The sequence below is a fragment of the Oncorhynchus mykiss genome, chromosome 6, assembly GCF_057628025.1.
Source record: "Oncorhynchus mykiss isolate SJ-2025 chromosome 6, ASM5762802v1, whole genome shotgun sequence".
NCBI classification, from domain to species: Eukaryota; Metazoa; Chordata; class Actinopteri; order Salmoniformes; family Salmonidae; genus Oncorhynchus; species Oncorhynchus mykiss.
This window is the reverse complement of record NC_143027.1, coordinates 78,207,477-78,223,905: the sequence shown is the minus strand read 5'-3', so window position 1 is coordinate 78,223,905 and position 16,429 is coordinate 78,207,477. Positions and strand designations below refer to the sequence as shown.

At 45.1% G+C, this 16,429-nt stretch overlaps 1 protein-coding gene across 4 annotated transcripts in view; it reads right to left on the bottom strand.

Annotated features, from left to right (window-relative positions):
* The window catches only part of LOC110526624 (talin-2), a 130,146-nt gene that overhangs the window by 55,690 nt on the left and 58,027 nt on the right, over positions 1 to 16,429 (bottom strand). For all 4 annotated transcript variants that reach the window (XM_090238930.1, XM_090238933.1, XM_090238932.1 and 1 more), the window contains 15 exons: positions 13,444 to 13,611; positions 13,086 to 13,183; positions 12,419 to 12,548; positions 12,047 to 12,199; positions 10,994 to 11,136; positions 9,746 to 9,873; positions 9,309 to 9,372; positions 8,876 to 8,980; positions 6,992 to 7,147; positions 4,267 to 4,368; positions 3,970 to 4,046; positions 2,793 to 2,973; positions 2,438 to 2,551; positions 1,851 to 1,959; positions 846 to 1,054 (listed from right to left, as the gene is read on the bottom strand). In XM_090238930.1, coding sequence (XP_090095056.1) covers positions 846 to 1,054; positions 1,851 to 1,959; positions 2,438 to 2,551; positions 2,793 to 2,973; positions 3,970 to 4,046; positions 4,267 to 4,368; positions 6,992 to 7,147; positions 8,876 to 8,980; positions 9,309 to 9,372; positions 9,746 to 9,873; positions 10,994 to 11,136; positions 12,047 to 12,199; positions 12,419 to 12,548; positions 13,086 to 13,183; positions 13,444 to 13,579 — 1,905 coding nt within the window. In that variant the 5' untranslated portion in view covers positions 13,580 to 13,611. The remainder of the gene's footprint in view (positions 1 to 845; positions 1,055 to 1,850; positions 1,960 to 2,437; positions 2,552 to 2,792; positions 2,974 to 3,969; positions 4,047 to 4,266; positions 4,369 to 6,991; positions 7,148 to 8,875; positions 8,981 to 9,308; positions 9,373 to 9,745; positions 9,874 to 10,993; positions 11,137 to 12,046; positions 12,200 to 12,418; positions 12,549 to 13,085; positions 13,184 to 13,443; positions 13,612 to 16,429) is intronic.

Genomic DNA, 16,429 nt, shown 5'->3' with positions numbered 1-16,429 from the left:
CCTTGTCAGCTCGGGATTTGAACTTGCTACCTTTCGGTTACTAGTCCAACGCTCTAACCACTAGGCTACCCTGCCGCTCCAGATGTGAAATCCATTATTCAACATGGCAGTGATGAATCATTCACAGCAGAATTATCCTCACCAGCCTTTGTTTTGTTCAACGTGAACAAAACACACAGCAGCAAAGGAAGGGGGAATAGTTCAAATGGCCATATTTTGTTATGGTTCTGCCTGGCCGTCGCTCTCTGGCCATCTGTCTCTGTTCAGACATGAGGGCAGGAATACAATAGACAGCCAACACATGACACACTCCCTAAAAAAGGGAAATATTCATCAAATTAAGCCTTGTAACTGGGAGGAGTGCCACCATATGAATACAGTAGGAGCTCAGTTGGTATTATTGAGGCCAGTGGTGCATTAGTGATAAGTACAGTATAAACACCTCCAATCAATCAGAGGTCAAACCTAACACACTCTACAGCCTTCTGTTACCCTCTCTTTACAGACAATACAACTGGGAAAGATCAACTGTGATGTTGGTTCTGTTACTAAAGAGAATATAAAATGCCTTATATCAGGGACAATGGAACTTAATGAGAGGTCCAAGTAAGTCTAGAACATTGAATCATGTGTAGAAGCTAGCTCATGTGCTCTTCAGATACCACAGGTGTTGGGCTAAAGCATTGTTGGTATAGAACTCTGGCCACGGAAAGCCGCAGTAGGCCAATCTGCAGGCTTTTGTTTCAAGTGTGCTTGCTTTGCACTAAGCTGGAACAAAAGCCGTAAACACTCTAGGCTCTCCTGGACCAGTGCTGAGGCATCTGCCTCCGCCAGCCCCGTCTCACCTCTCCGGAGGCAGGCTCCACAGCCTTGAGCAGGTCAGAGACGGCCCCAGCCAGGTTCCTAGCGGCACCCATAAGGTCATTGCTCCCGCCTGTGTCGTCCTCTATAAGAGCAGCCAGTAGCTTCACACCCTTAGACATCTCTGTCAGGTTGGAGGAGATGGTGGTGATGGCACAACCCACTGCAGTGTAGTCTGTGTCTGTCGGGTCACCTATAAGAGGGAGGGAGGAAGGAGGGGAGGGGAAGAGAGAGAGAGCAGAGAGAGAGGGAATAGAGTATAGTAAGCAAAAGTGAAAGAGAGTGGGGATGGAAAGAGGCAGAGAGGATAGAGAAGGAGAATGAAAAAACGAGACAGAGATAGAGAGATAAAGAGAGCCAAGTTAACCATCTCAAGCCCTTCTGGCCTGTCCTCTGGGTACCTAACAGGGTGCAGTACAGTGAGCCAGTATGTGTCACAAACTTGTACACATGTTACACTCAGCCAGTCAATTCAGCATGTCACATTAGATCATTCTGTTTAGACATGAGACTGCTGGTGGAAATGACCAGACGTTTAGATAAAAGGGAAAAGGTCAGGGACCGTATAAAGCATCTCAGAGCGCTGGTCCAGGATCAGGACCCCCGGTCCATGTCATCTTATTCACTATACGATGGTCTAAAAGGCCAAACTGATCCTATATCAGCACTCTTCTCTGATTGCTACTGGACAACAGAGCAGGGAAGTCCCCTTATATTGAAACAGATGGTTGAAGCACCGACTGTCCCTAGGCTGGGTTCAGCATGGCACCAAACCAATGATATGAAGAATACTGCCAGCTCGCATGGCCCACTAGTACACATTATAATGGATACCAGTTCACCATTACTGTAGATTTACACGTAATGAAAACCAGATCGTTAATTTGAAAAAATGTAAAGTGTGAATAATTTAAAACCACAAGACGTAAAAACGAAGAAAAACTTATTGTAAAAATGGTTGTTTCCTGAGACATCCCAAAGCCACGTACCAGCGGTGAGGTTGACCACAGAAGCTGTTCCTGCGGTGATGGCGTCCACCTGGGAGTGGATCTCATGTTTGGACTCATCCACCTTGTTCTGGATCCACACCTTGGACGCCTGGAGGAGAGAGATGGTACTGGTTCATCAGAATTATCACATGAAGGTGGTACTTGGCAGCTAAAAGCTGAATTGCAGAACATACAAGTAAATAAGAACACTGAAACATCAGAAAGTCAGGATGGGAGTTGGAGGATGAATGGTGATCTAGGAGCTGAAGCAGGGAGAATGGCATTGAGGGAAGAGCACTAGGGTGAGCATAAGACCTAGTTACATTTATTTTAAGGGGAGTTATGTACATACATTAAACATGCCGTTAAGCATAAAAATCAAACGTCAGAAAATAAAATGTAAAGATTTGGATCAGAAGCTTTAAGAGTATTAACAACTTAATTATAAGCTAATAGGGCGTGAAATTAACTGAGTGCTGTGTGTGCTTGTCTGTGTGTGACGGTCAGTATGCTGTTATATGTCCTCCTCAACATGTCCTGTCCCAGTGGAGACAAGTGTGTGTGTGTGTGTGTGTGTGTCTCCACACCATGTCCTGTCCCAGAGGAGGCAGGTTGTCCACCTCCCCCAGATCAGCCTGTGCCTGCTGTACTGCCTGCATACTGGTGTTGATGGTCCCCATCAGGGCCTGCTGGGCCGAGCTCTGGAGAGAATAAACACAGACATGATTAATATCTACTAAACACGTATAGAGATTTGAGATGGAGAGAGAGAGATACATATTAAAAGAGGATGTGTGTGAGAGAGAGAGAGAGAGAAAGAAGAGGGGGAGAGAGAAACAGAAAGAAGAGGGGGAGAAAGTGTGTGTGTGTGTGTGTGTGTGTGTGTGTGTGTGTGTGTGTGTGTGTGTGTGAGAACGTGTAACATTGCATTCCTGCTCTCACCAGTGGTGGCATGTGTCCTCGGTGCATCTGTCCCATGATGACCTGTTGCTGTGCAGAAGGCATGGTGCCCATGCTGAGAGACTCTGCTCCTATAGAGCCAGACCTGATCACCCCTGGTAGAGCCACAGAGCCATGCTCCACACGACCCACACGGTTAAACTGCTGCTGCAGGATCGTCGACCTGGAAACACGCAGATAAACAGACAAATTCTACATGAATTAACAATGGTCTGTGCATGATTTTCGAAAAAACTCATATGTGATAATTAATATTCATCACATAATTATCGATAGCATTTCAGCATCACCTTTCCCATCCACAGGTGGTCCAACTATCGAAGGATGGTGGTGTCTGTTTGCCAGACTCGGTGTGTGTGTGTGTGTGTGTGTGTGTGTGTGGTGCTAACAGGAACCACGGCCGACATCAAACCTTCATTGTGTTCTTCCAGGAACAAGACTCTGTTATTCTTCAGACGAAGCCTTCCAGGTTTGGTTTCCTGTGAGTTTGCAGTATTAATGCCTGTGTCTTCCCTTAGGCCCTCTATGCTATCCTCCACACTGACTGGCCCAGATAAGGGAACAACAAGGTCTGCGTCTCAAATGGCACCCTATTCCCTAATTAGTGTGCTACTTTTGATCAGGGCACAGAGGGCTCTGGCCAAAAGTAATGCACTAAATAGGGAGCCATTTGGGACACTACCAAGGCCAATATTCCCTCAGTACAGGAACGGAAACATCAATTGAGACTAGACAGGAAAACAGCTTACGTAATTTAACGACAGCTCTATGTAGATAAAGGGACTAATACGCGTGTAATTAGGGAAGTCCAGATAAAAATGTTGTTTATCCGGACGGAGAGAACGGAGAAAAAGAGAAACTCCAACAGAGGAAGTTGATCCTAAGGGACAATACTATCCTCACTGATGGGGAAGAGTTCATGAGTAGGTGTATTTAAGAGATCTATACATTATAGCTGGAACATAAAATGGGACTGAGGCCATGTTGGCTTCATTAGCCACTGAACAGACAAAAACAGTCGAGACTACCTGGATCTCTCCAATAATAAACCCTCTTTTTCATTTTAAATGTTTTCTGTTGCATGCCCTAATGAACACAACCCTGGTCTGTAGGACACTACTAGTGTGTGTTGCTGAGCATTATATAACAGTTCACATACTTCTTAGGGGAGACGGATTCTTCCAGCATGGTGGATTCTTCATCTCCTTCTAAACCAAAACGGTCTTTACTTTGCTTCTACAGAGACAGAGACAAAGAGAGAGAAATTCACAAAGTGACATTTGGATCAAAGGTGACAATGGCTATTCCATCTCTAAAAGGCAACACAGTGATTGGCAGGTAGGTTTAGGCATAACTATTTGGACATGCATGGGAGTATTGATGTTTTCTAGAAGCAGTGTCCCTCACTTTAACAAGTGGATAATCTAGCTGCGATGGGAAAGGGTTTCCTACACACCTTTTTGAGGATGATGTCGATGTATCCAGCGATGAGCTGAGAGATTTGTTCTCCCTCAGTGGTCTGGACTGAGTAGTAGCTCTCCTGGTACTCCCCAAAATCCTACAGCAGAGGTCCATACCAAATATAGCATTTTATACCGGACTATTACAAAAGCCCACAACAGACAGACAAACAGAGGATGATACCAAATCCTATACCTCCCTACCAGAGGCAAACACACACGGCTTCATACCAAATCCTATACATCCCTACCAGAGGCAAACACACATGGCTTCATACCAAATCCTATACATCCCTACCAGAGGCAAACACACACGGCTTCATACCAAATCCTATACATCCCTACCAGAGGCAAACACACATGGCTTCATACCAAATCCTATACATCCCTACCAGAGGCAAACACACATGGCTTCATACCAAATCCTATACATCCCTACCAGAGGCAAACACACATGGCTTCATACCAAATCCTATACATCCCTACCAGAGGCAAACACACATGGCTTCATACCAAATCCTATACCTCCCTACCAGAGGCAAACACACACAGCTTCATACCAAATCCTATACATCCCTACCAGAGGCAAACACACATGGCTTCATACCAAATCCTATACCTCCCTACCAGAGGCAAACACACACAGCTTCATACCAAATCCTATACATCCCTACCAGAGGCAAACACACATGGCTTCATACCAAATCCTATACATCCCTACCAGAGGCAAACACACATGGCTTCATACCAAATCCTATACATCCCTACCAGAGGCAAACACACATGGCTTCATACCAAATCCTATACCTCCCTACCAGAGGCAAACACACACGGCTTCATACCAAATCCTATACCTCCCCACCAGAGGCATCCTACAACAGTCAAACACAGGCCAAATGCTGCATCTCACACTGGAATAACACACAGAGGTTCATGACAAATGCTGCATCTCACACTGGAATAACACAGAGGTTCATGACAAATGCTGCATCTCACACTTGAATAACACACAGAGGTTCATGACAAATGCTGCATCTCACACTGGAATAACATTCAAAGCAAGATCCCAACCACTGCAGTGGCTTCGCTTGTAATTTGTTTACATAGAGGACTTGGCTCAGTGTGTGGGGATTCATGTGAACGTATGGAATGAGTTTACATAGAGGACTTGGCTCAGTGTGTGGGGATTCATGTGAACGTATGGAATGAGTTTACATAGAGGACTTGGCTCAGTGGGCGGGGATTCATGTGAACGTATGGAATGAGTTTACATAGAGGACTTGGCTCAGTGTGTGGGGATTCATGTGAACGTATGGAATGAGTTTACATAGAGGACTTGGCTCAGTGTGTGGGGATTCATGTGAACGTATGGAATGAGTTTACATAGAGGACTTGGCTCAGTGTGTGGGGATTCATGTGAACGTATGGAATGAGTTTACATAGAGGACTTGGCTCAGTGTGTGGGGATTCATGTGAACGTATGGAATGAGTTTACATAGAGGACTTGGCTCAGTGTGTGGCGATTCATGTGAATGTATGGAAGGAGTTTACATAGAGGACTTGGCTCAGTGTGTGGGGATTCATGTGAACGTATGGAATGAGTTTACATAGAGGACTTGGCTCAGTGGGCGGGGATTCATGTGAACGTATGGAATGAGTTTACATAGAGGACTTGGCTCAGTGGGCGGGGATTCATGTGAACGTATGGAATGAGTTTACATAGAGGAATTGGCTCAGTGGGTGGGGATTCATGTGAACGTATGGAATAAGTTATTTATAACAGACGCCAGACATTGAGCTGCTGGAGCCTAGACATCAAACTGCTAGCAGGCTGTAGCCACTGTCAGATTAAACCAATTACAGTTGTCATATAAAGGCACACTTCACATGGAAGAATCTGTGTGGGGAAAGAAGAAAATCACTTCGGACATTAAATATCAGGAGACATTCCATAGAATATCCTTCTATATTCCTTATCTTTTAGAATATGAAACTGATCTGACCCTGCCAACAGGGGTTTGAAAATGGATGAAAGGATCCCCACAAAGGAATACGCATGATTGGTTGAATAAAATTCTAGGAATATATTTCAAAGCATTCACCAAAAGGTACAGCTTAATTTCCAACAGCTTCAAGGTACAGAGGTTGCATGCCAGATGGCACCCTATTCCCTCCGGTCAAAAGTAGAGCACTTTAAAGGGAATATGGTGCAGAGGGAACATTTGGGACACAGAGGGAACATTCCTGAACTGTACCAACACAGAGAGGATTAATTCAATTGAGTGTTGGTAAAGACGGCATGTCTACAAAAAGAGATCTTCTAGATTAGGCATTTCTTTAGTCACTGACTCTTAGTAAAGTCACAAAGGGCAGTCATTGGCAGGCAAGACAAAGGGGGGTTTGTTCAATATATTAAGTTGAACAATTGAATGAGTGAAGAGAAGAGTCTTCATACTAATTGTTTATGAGAAGAGAAACATTCAGATGAACATTTCATTTACTGAGAGTCTATGTGTAATCTACCTAAGAAATACAGCACAACAGACATACATGTTAGAGGGCAGATAATGGATTGGTGTTTGCGTATAAAATATACAAGAGGTCTCTGTGGACCCTGTCAGTCTTCTAGTGGACTATAGGAAGTGGAGGCGGCAGCACTGAGGAAGGGAGTCTTACCAGACACACACACACACACACACACACACACGCTGGGGTTCTCACCAGGGTGAAGCTCTTGGGCGAGGCGGCCCATCTCTTTACAGTGGTGAGGGGCCACTCCTGCACCACGTCTTTGGTCTTCTCCTCCAACCTCATCACTGACTCTTTGGTTATCCCCAACAGCCTGGGGACCAGCTTATTCTTACTCTTCATCTTCTCCTATAAAACAGTGTGACAGAACAATGGGAAATATTAAGCAACAAAAACCTATTGGAGAATGATGAAGAATAAGCAACAAAACCTTATTGGGGAACAATGGAAGAATAAGCAACAACTAACACTAAGAGAACAGTGGAAAATACGCAACAAATTCATACTATTAATCTTCTAATACAATTACAAACAGTCAATAGAAAACAATGGAAAATAAAAAGCAATAAAGCTTCATTAGAGAACAGAGTGAAATAAGCAACCAAAACCTCATTAAACTTCATTTTCACATGAACGGTTAAGATAGTCCCTAATATGTCTAATCCATCAAGAATCATGGACTGGCATCCTTCTCCCTCTGTCTCATGTGGCTTTTCTGAATGATCAGAGAGAGAGAGGAGAGTTGATTGGGAGTGACTCAGGGACAGAGGTGAGGAGTGTTTAAGAGTTGCTCAACACTGCTTGCTGGTGGAGTGGGTCTCTATGGGCTCTGGAGGGGTGAGGGCCAGGGGAGCCAGGGGAACTGGAGGGGTCAGGACCGGGGAGCTGGGGTTAACGGGAACTGGAGGGGTCAGGACCGGGGGGCTGGGGTTAACGGGAACTGGAGGGATCAGGACCGGGGGGCTGGGGTTAACGGGAACTGGAGGGTTGAGGGCCACAGGGCTGGGGTTAACAGGGGAACTGGAGGGTTGAGGGCCACAGGGCTGGGGTTAACAGGGAACTGGAGGGATGAGGGCCGGGGGACCAGGTGAACTGGAGGGGTGACGGGCAGGGGGGACCAGGGGAGCTGGAGAGGGTGAGGGCCAGGGGAGGCCCCTCCTATCTCCCTGTGGGGGCTGCAGTAAAAGGACAGACCCTGCCTGGCAGAGGTACAGCCAGAAACCACTAGTTAACTCTCCAGGTGCTTGCTCTGTCTCCTCCCCTCGCGCTCTCTCTCCCTGCTCACAGGGAAGTAATCATTACGCCACACTCCAGTGCACAGGCTGCAGGCACACGGTTACTTTCCAGGAACACAATGAACCTCACAAAGGTGATGATGATGGGAGTAAGTTAGTGTTCACTGCTGTGCTACAGTTCTACCAGCTTAACCAGAGTCATTTAAATCCATCAACTATGACTTCATATTACCTTCTCATAAACCACTGTGGGATGTGTTTGAATCAAAAGGTTTATTGTTCATCACTTCTATGTATTGCTTTAACGTCTATATCCAGATATGAAGCATTTGTAAGAAATGTGTCTAACAGTTTTGTTTAGCTCATATCTACATAATATTAATGGGTGCGCCAAAAACTATGAAACTTGCAATATTTCCTCAGTCTAATTAATTCAAATCATTACCACACTGCCCTGTGTTGCTCTGCTATATCTTAACTAGGAAAGTGTGACTCTGGAGTCTGAATAATGATGCGGTCAGTTTTTCTAGCCTGGTACTTGGTCTTATTTGTACTGTATTAGCCAACTCAAATAGATCAGGGACCAGGCTAGGAAACGTGTAGTTTGGTAGAAGCCAGATGAGCATATTTCAGTCATCTGGTTGGTCTTAAACCTAATGCTCAGGTGGGATTGGATTCTGTCCACTCCAAAGAGAAGAAATTCCTCTGATATGAAAGAGTGCAACGAGGCCTTGGTGTTGCAACAACATGAAAAGCTACTGATATTCAGCTGTAACCCACTCATTTCTGCACCTGCTAGTGCTTCACACACACACACACACACACACACACACAATCTTACCTTCACCAGGAAGAAAGACACTCCGTATGTCCTTAGGGACCTGGCTAGCTTCACGTACTTTACTTTAGCTTCTATCTCTGTCATCTCACCACAGTTCTTGTGGTCCTGAGAGTTTGAAAATAGAATAGAATATATTAAAGCAGTAAGGCACGATGGGGTGCTCTGCGTTGTGTCGTGCATAAGAACAGCCCTATTAATTCAGAAACAAGTAAATTATTTGAAGATAAAAAATGTTGCTATTTTATTTAACTAGACAAGTCGGTTAAGAACAAATTCTTAGGTACAATGACGGCCTAGGAACAGTGGGTAACTTCCTTGTTCAGGGGCAGAACAATCTAGCAACCTTTTGGTTACTGGCCCAACGCTCTAACCACTAGGCTACCTGCCGCCCCAATATCTACTTCTATAAGATTCATAAACAAACTGGACCAACCTGAAAGATTTTCTTTTCATTCCCTCGCTGCTTGATATATTCTTTAGGTAGAAACTCCTTGAGGCTAAAATAGATTACAGGTAGGTACAGGTTGAGAGTTCATACATAAAACCATGAAAAGTCTGCTGGTTTAAACCCCATTTAATATGGTGAGGAATTGTTGTATTATGAAAACAAATAACAGATTTCTATCAGTACCCTGAAGTAATACATTCCTTCCAGCAATATGTCTTCTTTGTATTGAATAGCATCACCTTCATGATAAAAATCAACATCACCATGTTCATCATCATCCTTCCCCTGATTCAGAGGGGTCGGGTTAAAGGCAGAAGACACATTTCAGTTGAATGCATTCAGTTGTACAACGGACTAGGTATCCCACTTTCCCTTCGCCTTATGTAAAGTTAAAGTAGTCTTCAGAAGGAAGTGAAGCTTACTCTAGGAATCCAGGCTTGTGTTTGTGTTCTATGTGCGGTCCAAACTGGATCTGAGCCTGAATCCCTGCAAACTCACAGGCCTTGTCGAAGGACACAGGGTGAGAACCATTTAGGATGTCATCTCGTGCCTGGGAGAGAGATAAACACACACACATTTAATATAATCACCGTCATAAGAGACGCGTGCCACTCAAAGTTCTCCACGGATGTTTTCATTCTGGAATGGTAAGAGATGAAGATGAAACCCAATATATCACTAGTAATATGGAGCGGCTGACTCCAGTTTCTTTACATTCTTGACTGGGAAACAATTCACTTCCTGAAATGATGGAACTGTTCACAACCATGGTGACCTATCAAAACAAAAGACGTCTAACACTAGTACCTCTAATGACCTCATCTCAACCCTGATCCCTTAATGTTGTACAGCCCCATCAGCCTGATTGAGACAACTCTCATACAGAGAATAATGAGCCCAGAACAGAGAGTCTGCTGAGTCTCATATACCTACTTATTGAACCAGATCCTTTATCTGGCTGAACCATCTCTCACAGCCATTTACATACACTACAACAACAGGTAATTACACACAGACAGCACAACATGACTAGCAATGGAAGTGGTGCTTTAGTCCTTATGAGGAAGAGGAGAGGTGTGTTAAAGACTAGGCAGGACCCCTGGGACCAAATGTCACACAGAAGAGGACACTGTCAGCAGACAAGGGAATAGGGTCCCAGTCCCACCATGACTTGACAATGACACAAATGCAATATGCCAGCTGCATACATCAAAATACAATACATCGCAAATGCACTGACAAATGATTTAGAAATGCAGGAAAATATACATGCGTACACACACCTTGAGGCAGTAATCATTGTGGTGGTGATAATGAGGCACATCAGTGTGAAGCACCAGCTCTGTCTGTGTGTGTTCTATTATTCTTATAAAAGGCAACAAAAATATGGAATAACAGATGTTCTCTATCCATCAACATTCATCCATGAAGCATGTTTCTGGTGAAGAGCTTAATTGCTGACTACTATGCAGGGCAAGTACAACAGAGGAGAAGGCATGGGAGAGGAAAGAGGGAAGAAGAGGGGCGGGAGAGAGTGAGGGAGAGTGAAAGAGTTATTGAGGAGGGAAGGATGAAAAGAGAGAGTAAGAAAGAGTAGGAGAGAGGGAAGTGGAAAGGACAGAGATGTGTTAAAAGCAGAAGGAGGGGAGAGACCGCGGTGAGGGTCAGACCTGGACGTAGAGCAGGTTGAGCTGGACCGGGTCTCGTGAGTCCACGTTCTGGTCTGAGTAGAAGAACTTCCTCCTGAGCAGAAGAGTTTCGGTCTCCTCCACCCCCTGCTCACGGAACGTTCTGCTGTGGTCAAGCCAGTTCACTAAACACACACACATTGATATTAACTCGTAAATGCACAGATTCTGACATTCTCAATAAACTTAAATATCTAACCATAATTCTTTCCATTATAGTCAACCCAAGGGGTAACTCAATATTTTGTAAAACCAAAATCCATGTTGGCGTCAGTGTTCCCCTGAAAGGGGGTAGTGATAATGTCAATAGTGGTGTAAAGCTGCCCATCAGTTTGATGGATGTGCCAATATCTAGAGGCTGGAGAGGAGCTGCCCTGGTCTGTATGACTGAACACTTCACAGCAGGCAAAGACAGACGTCTATTGCCTACAGCACATGAGAAATGGACACCACCGCTCAGGAAAAAGGAGGAACATACAATTTGATGTGCAACCACAGCATCCAACTCAACCTTAAAATAATACCTTAACCAAAAATGTATGTCAAATCAATAACCGGGAAATAATACTGCTTCTAACTCTTATGAAACAGGCATATGTATCAACATGTATTTTCAGAACAGATGACAGCAATACTTAAGGATAGCAGATGCAAGTTAGCTAACTAAATAATCCTGTTACTGATAAATTTATTCAAAACATATTTGGCTCAAATGATCAACTTGGTTCAATTATTTTTTTAAATGACCATAAGGGAAATTAAATTGGCTTCAGCATCAACATGTTCCCAGAACTAGTGGCAATTTGTAGAGATGGTAGGTAGCCTCATGATTAAGAGCATTGGCCAGTAACTGAAAGGTCGCTGGTTCGAATCCCCAAGCTGACAAGGTGAACATTCTGTTGATGTGCCCTTGAGCAAGGCACTTAACACCCAATTTCTCTGGATAAGAGCGTCTGCTAAAGATGTTTAGCCTCAACTGAGGCCCTACGCTTCACTAGGTGTTAAAAATAATATGTCAAGTTGGCCTAAACTCACAGTCGTCGTCTGTGTGAAGCTTGGCTTTGAGTTTCTCCATCTTCCTCTCGTCTCGGAGCAGAGTCCTGTCTTTCTTCAGGGTGCCCGTCCCATCTTCCTTCTTCTCCTCCATTACCTCCTGGATCAGAGAGTACTCCTCGTAGTTGGTGATTCCTGAAATCACAGGGGAAAGCTTTCAGACAACCTCAAACCACTGGCTCTCCTATGACAGGTGTTAAAACAAATCATGTAATCCAGGTTAATTGTTAAGGGGAATTAATTGCAGTACAAAAGGAAGCAGACTCACATTCTACTGCAAATCATCACTTTGAGACAATCTCAACTCACAAGCTTTCCTATAATAGATGTTTTTACAAATAATGGACCACTCACCTATTCTACTGCATATCGTCACTAGCAGCTCTCCCACTGTTTTGGAGTCGTCCACCATGATGGTTTTCACAGCTCCATCCAGCATCTTGATCTTCAATGGCCTCTGTTTCTTCTTGTAATCAAGGATATCCTGAGAGGGAGGGAGAGCAAAAGATAAACTGTGACTGTGGCGAAAAGTTGAGCGAGTGATCAAACATTTAGCCAGTCGAAGGAGAGAGGGATGAACAGAGGGCAGAAAATCTAATTTAATGGTTGCCTATTCCTTCCCCACAACTCTCTCATTTCTCACACACAGAAATATGAAAAAGACTTTCCTCTGAACTACATACTCTGTCATTCCAACAGGTCTGGTACTTCACCCTGCATTAAAAACACAGCACTTGTCTAGAGAGGAAATACCAATGGAAAACACACCCTATGAACACATGTTTGATGAGTGTGATCTTTGAGGACCGACTTCAATCAAGAATAGTGTTAGTGTGTGTGTGTTACGGTATGTGATCCATCAACATTATTCACCAACACCACCATTCATCTTATACTTTAAATACTTTCTCCATGGCAACAACTACAAAGAACCTTCGCTACAGTAGAGAACCCTCGCTACAGTATAGGACTGGTCAGATTACTAAGGGTTACAGAAGGTATGCTTTAGGTAGGTTTTTACCCCATTCCGCAGCATGTAATAATCCAGAGTTCTTCCTGACTCCAGCCAGATGCCTTTCCTGGGGTCCTCATCAGAAAGGAACAGACCGTAGTCTGAGGCTGGAAGACAATAGGAATAGAAGTTACCATTAGCAATAGGATGAATGATGCATTTCAAAGCCCTTGTTTCTAGTGTTCAGAGGCAGGTACCATTCTAATTCTTCCAAATTCTCCCTTCCTTGAAGTACTCAGTGCTAAGACATGACTGTACAGATGAAAGCCAAGTGGTGCCCTTGCTTTAACCATTTAAGGAAGGATGGTCTATAAAGGAATTTGAACGTGGCCTGTGTCGCTTGTATGTCTGTGTCTTGTGAGTGTACCTTGTCCAGTCTGGGCTTCGGGAACCCTCTCTCTGATGATTCTGCAGGCGTCGTAGACGGCCGTGGACGGCTCAAACTGCATGGTCTTCACCAGGTTGCACTGGCAGACGCAGATCTTCAGGGACAGGGCCACCATCTTGGCCGGCAGTGTGGGGGGTATGTCTACACCTGGGAGAATAGAGGGTGAGATCAGTATAAGATGTGGATGAGAACAAAGGAAATACAACTACTTAGTTATTTTCCATGAAGCCAAGACACAGACGTGACCGCACCACATTAGTAATATTTCACAGAATTCATTCTGGTGAGTTAGAGCCGATGACAAATTCACAAGTTCTCAAATACAGTCCATCTGTTGTCTGGGGAAAACGAATGGGGTCAAAACTGAAGTCATGTCTGTATCTGGATATAAACAACGTGAGAAGAACACTGCCATCTGTCTGTCTCACTGAGCGGGCAGACACTCAAACAACCTGAAACTCAATTTATCTGTAACCCAGACAGACAGAAATAAGCCATGTGCCACTCGGAGACGACAGAGAACATATCCTGCATATTACTCAGACAAGGAGAAATAACTGCACCTGGTTGGTACACACTCAGAGGATTCAAGTCTAATCAACAGTCTATATACCTAGATATATACCTACAACCATTTCACTACACCTGCAATAACATCTGCTAAAAATGTGTGTGTGACAAATCAAATTTGATTTGACAGCGTAAGGGGAGGATTTCCTACCTCATATACAACCTGCCGGACTGACCAGAACAACCTGCTCAAGTTAGGAAGTCACTCTGCATGTCCCCAGGCACCCTCATTTGTTGACTTCTGTGATCGAAAAAGCCTTGGTTTCATGCATGTCAACATCAGAAGCCTCCTCCCTAAGTGTGTCTTACTCACTGCTCTAGCACACTCTGCTAACCCTGATGTCCTTGCCGTGTCTGAATCCTGGCTCAGGAAGGCCACCAAAAATTCTGAGATTTCCATACCCAACTATAACATCTTCCGTCAAGATAGAACTGCCAAAGGGGGAGGAGTTGCAGTCTACTGCAGAGATAGCCTGCAAAGTAATGTCATACTTTCCAGGTCCATACCCAAACAGTTCGAACTACTAATTTTGAAAATTACTCTCTCCAGAAATAAGTCTCTCACTGTTGCCGCCTGCTACCGACCCCCCTCAGCTCCCAGCTGTGCCCTGGACACCATTTGTGAATTGATCGCCCCCCATCTAGCTTCAGAGTTTGTTCTGTTAGGTGACCTAAACTGGGATATGCTTAACACCCCGGCAGTCCTACAATCTAAGCTAGATGCCCTCAATCTCACTCAAATCATCAAGGAACCCACCAGGTACAACCCTAACTCTGTAAACAAGGGCACCCTCATTGACGTCATCCTGACCAACTGGCCCTCCAAATACACTTCCGCTGTCTACAACCAGGATCTCAGCGATCACTGCCTCATTGCCTGTATCCGCTACGGAGCCGCAGTCAAACGACCACCCCTCATCACTGTCAAACGCTCCCTAAAACACTTCTGTGAGCAGGCCTTTCTAATCGACCTGGCCCGGGTATCCTGGAAGGACATTGACCTCATCCCGTCAGTTGAGGATGCCTGGTCTTTCTTTAAAAGTAACTTCCTCACCATTTTAGATAAGCATGCTCCGTTCAAAAAATGCAGAACTAAGAACAGATATAGCCCCTGGTTCACTCCAGACCTGACTGCCCTCGACCAGCACAAAAACATCCTGTGGCGGACTGCACTAACATCGAATAGTCCCCGCGATATGCAACTGTTCAGGGAAGTCAGGAACCAATACACACAGTCAGTCAGGAAAGCTAAAGCCAACTTCTTCAGGCAGAAGTTTGCATCCTGTAGCTCCAACTCCAAAAAGTTCTGGGACACTGAAGTCCATGGAGAACAAGAGCACCTCCTCCCAGCTGCCCACTGCACTGAGGCTAGGTAACACGGTCACCACCGATAAATCCATGATTATCGAAAACTTCAACAAACATTTCTCAACGGCTGGCCATGCCTTCCGCCTGGCTACTCCAACCTCGGCCAACAGCTCCCCCCCCCCCCCCCCCCCCCCGCAGCTACTCGCCCAAGCCTCTCCAGGTTCTCCTTTACCCAAATCCAGATAGCAGATGTTCTGAAAGAGCTGCAAAACCTGGACCCGTACAAATCAGCTGGGCTTGACAATCTGGACCCTCTATTCCTGAAACTATCCGCCGCCATTGTCGCAACCCCTATTACCAGCCTGTTCAACCTCTCTTTCATATCGTCTGAGATCCCCAAGGATTGGAAAGCTGCCGCAGTCATCCCCCTCTTCAAAGGGGGCGACACCCTGGACCCAAACTGTTACAGACCTATATCCATCCTGCCCTGCCTATCTAAGGTATTCGAAAGCCAAGTCAACAAACAGGTCACTGACCATCTTGAATCCCACCGTACCTTCTCCGCTGTGCAATCTGGTTTCCGAGCCGGTCACGGGTGTACCTCAGCCACGCTCAAGGTACTAAACGATATCATAACCGCCATCGATAAAAGACAGTACTGTGCAGCCGTCTTCATAGACCTTGCCAAGGCTTTCGACTCAGTCAATCACTGTATTCTTATCGGCAGACTCAGTAGCCTCGGTTTTTCGGATGACTGCCTTGCCTGGTTCACCAATTACTTTGCAGACAGAGTTCAGTGTGTCAAATCGGAGGGCATGCTGTCCGGTCCTCTGGCAGTCTCTATGGGGGTGCCACAGGGTTCAATTCTCGGGCCGACTCTTTTCTCTGTATATATCAATGATGTTTCTCATGCTGCGGGCGATTCCCTGATCCACCTCTACGCAGACGACACCATTCTATATACTTCCGGCCCGTCCTTGGACACTGTGCTATCTAACCTCCAAACGAGCTTCAATGCCATACAGCACTCCTTCCGTGGCCTCCAACTGCTCTTAAACGCTAGTAAAACCAAATGCATGCTTTTCAA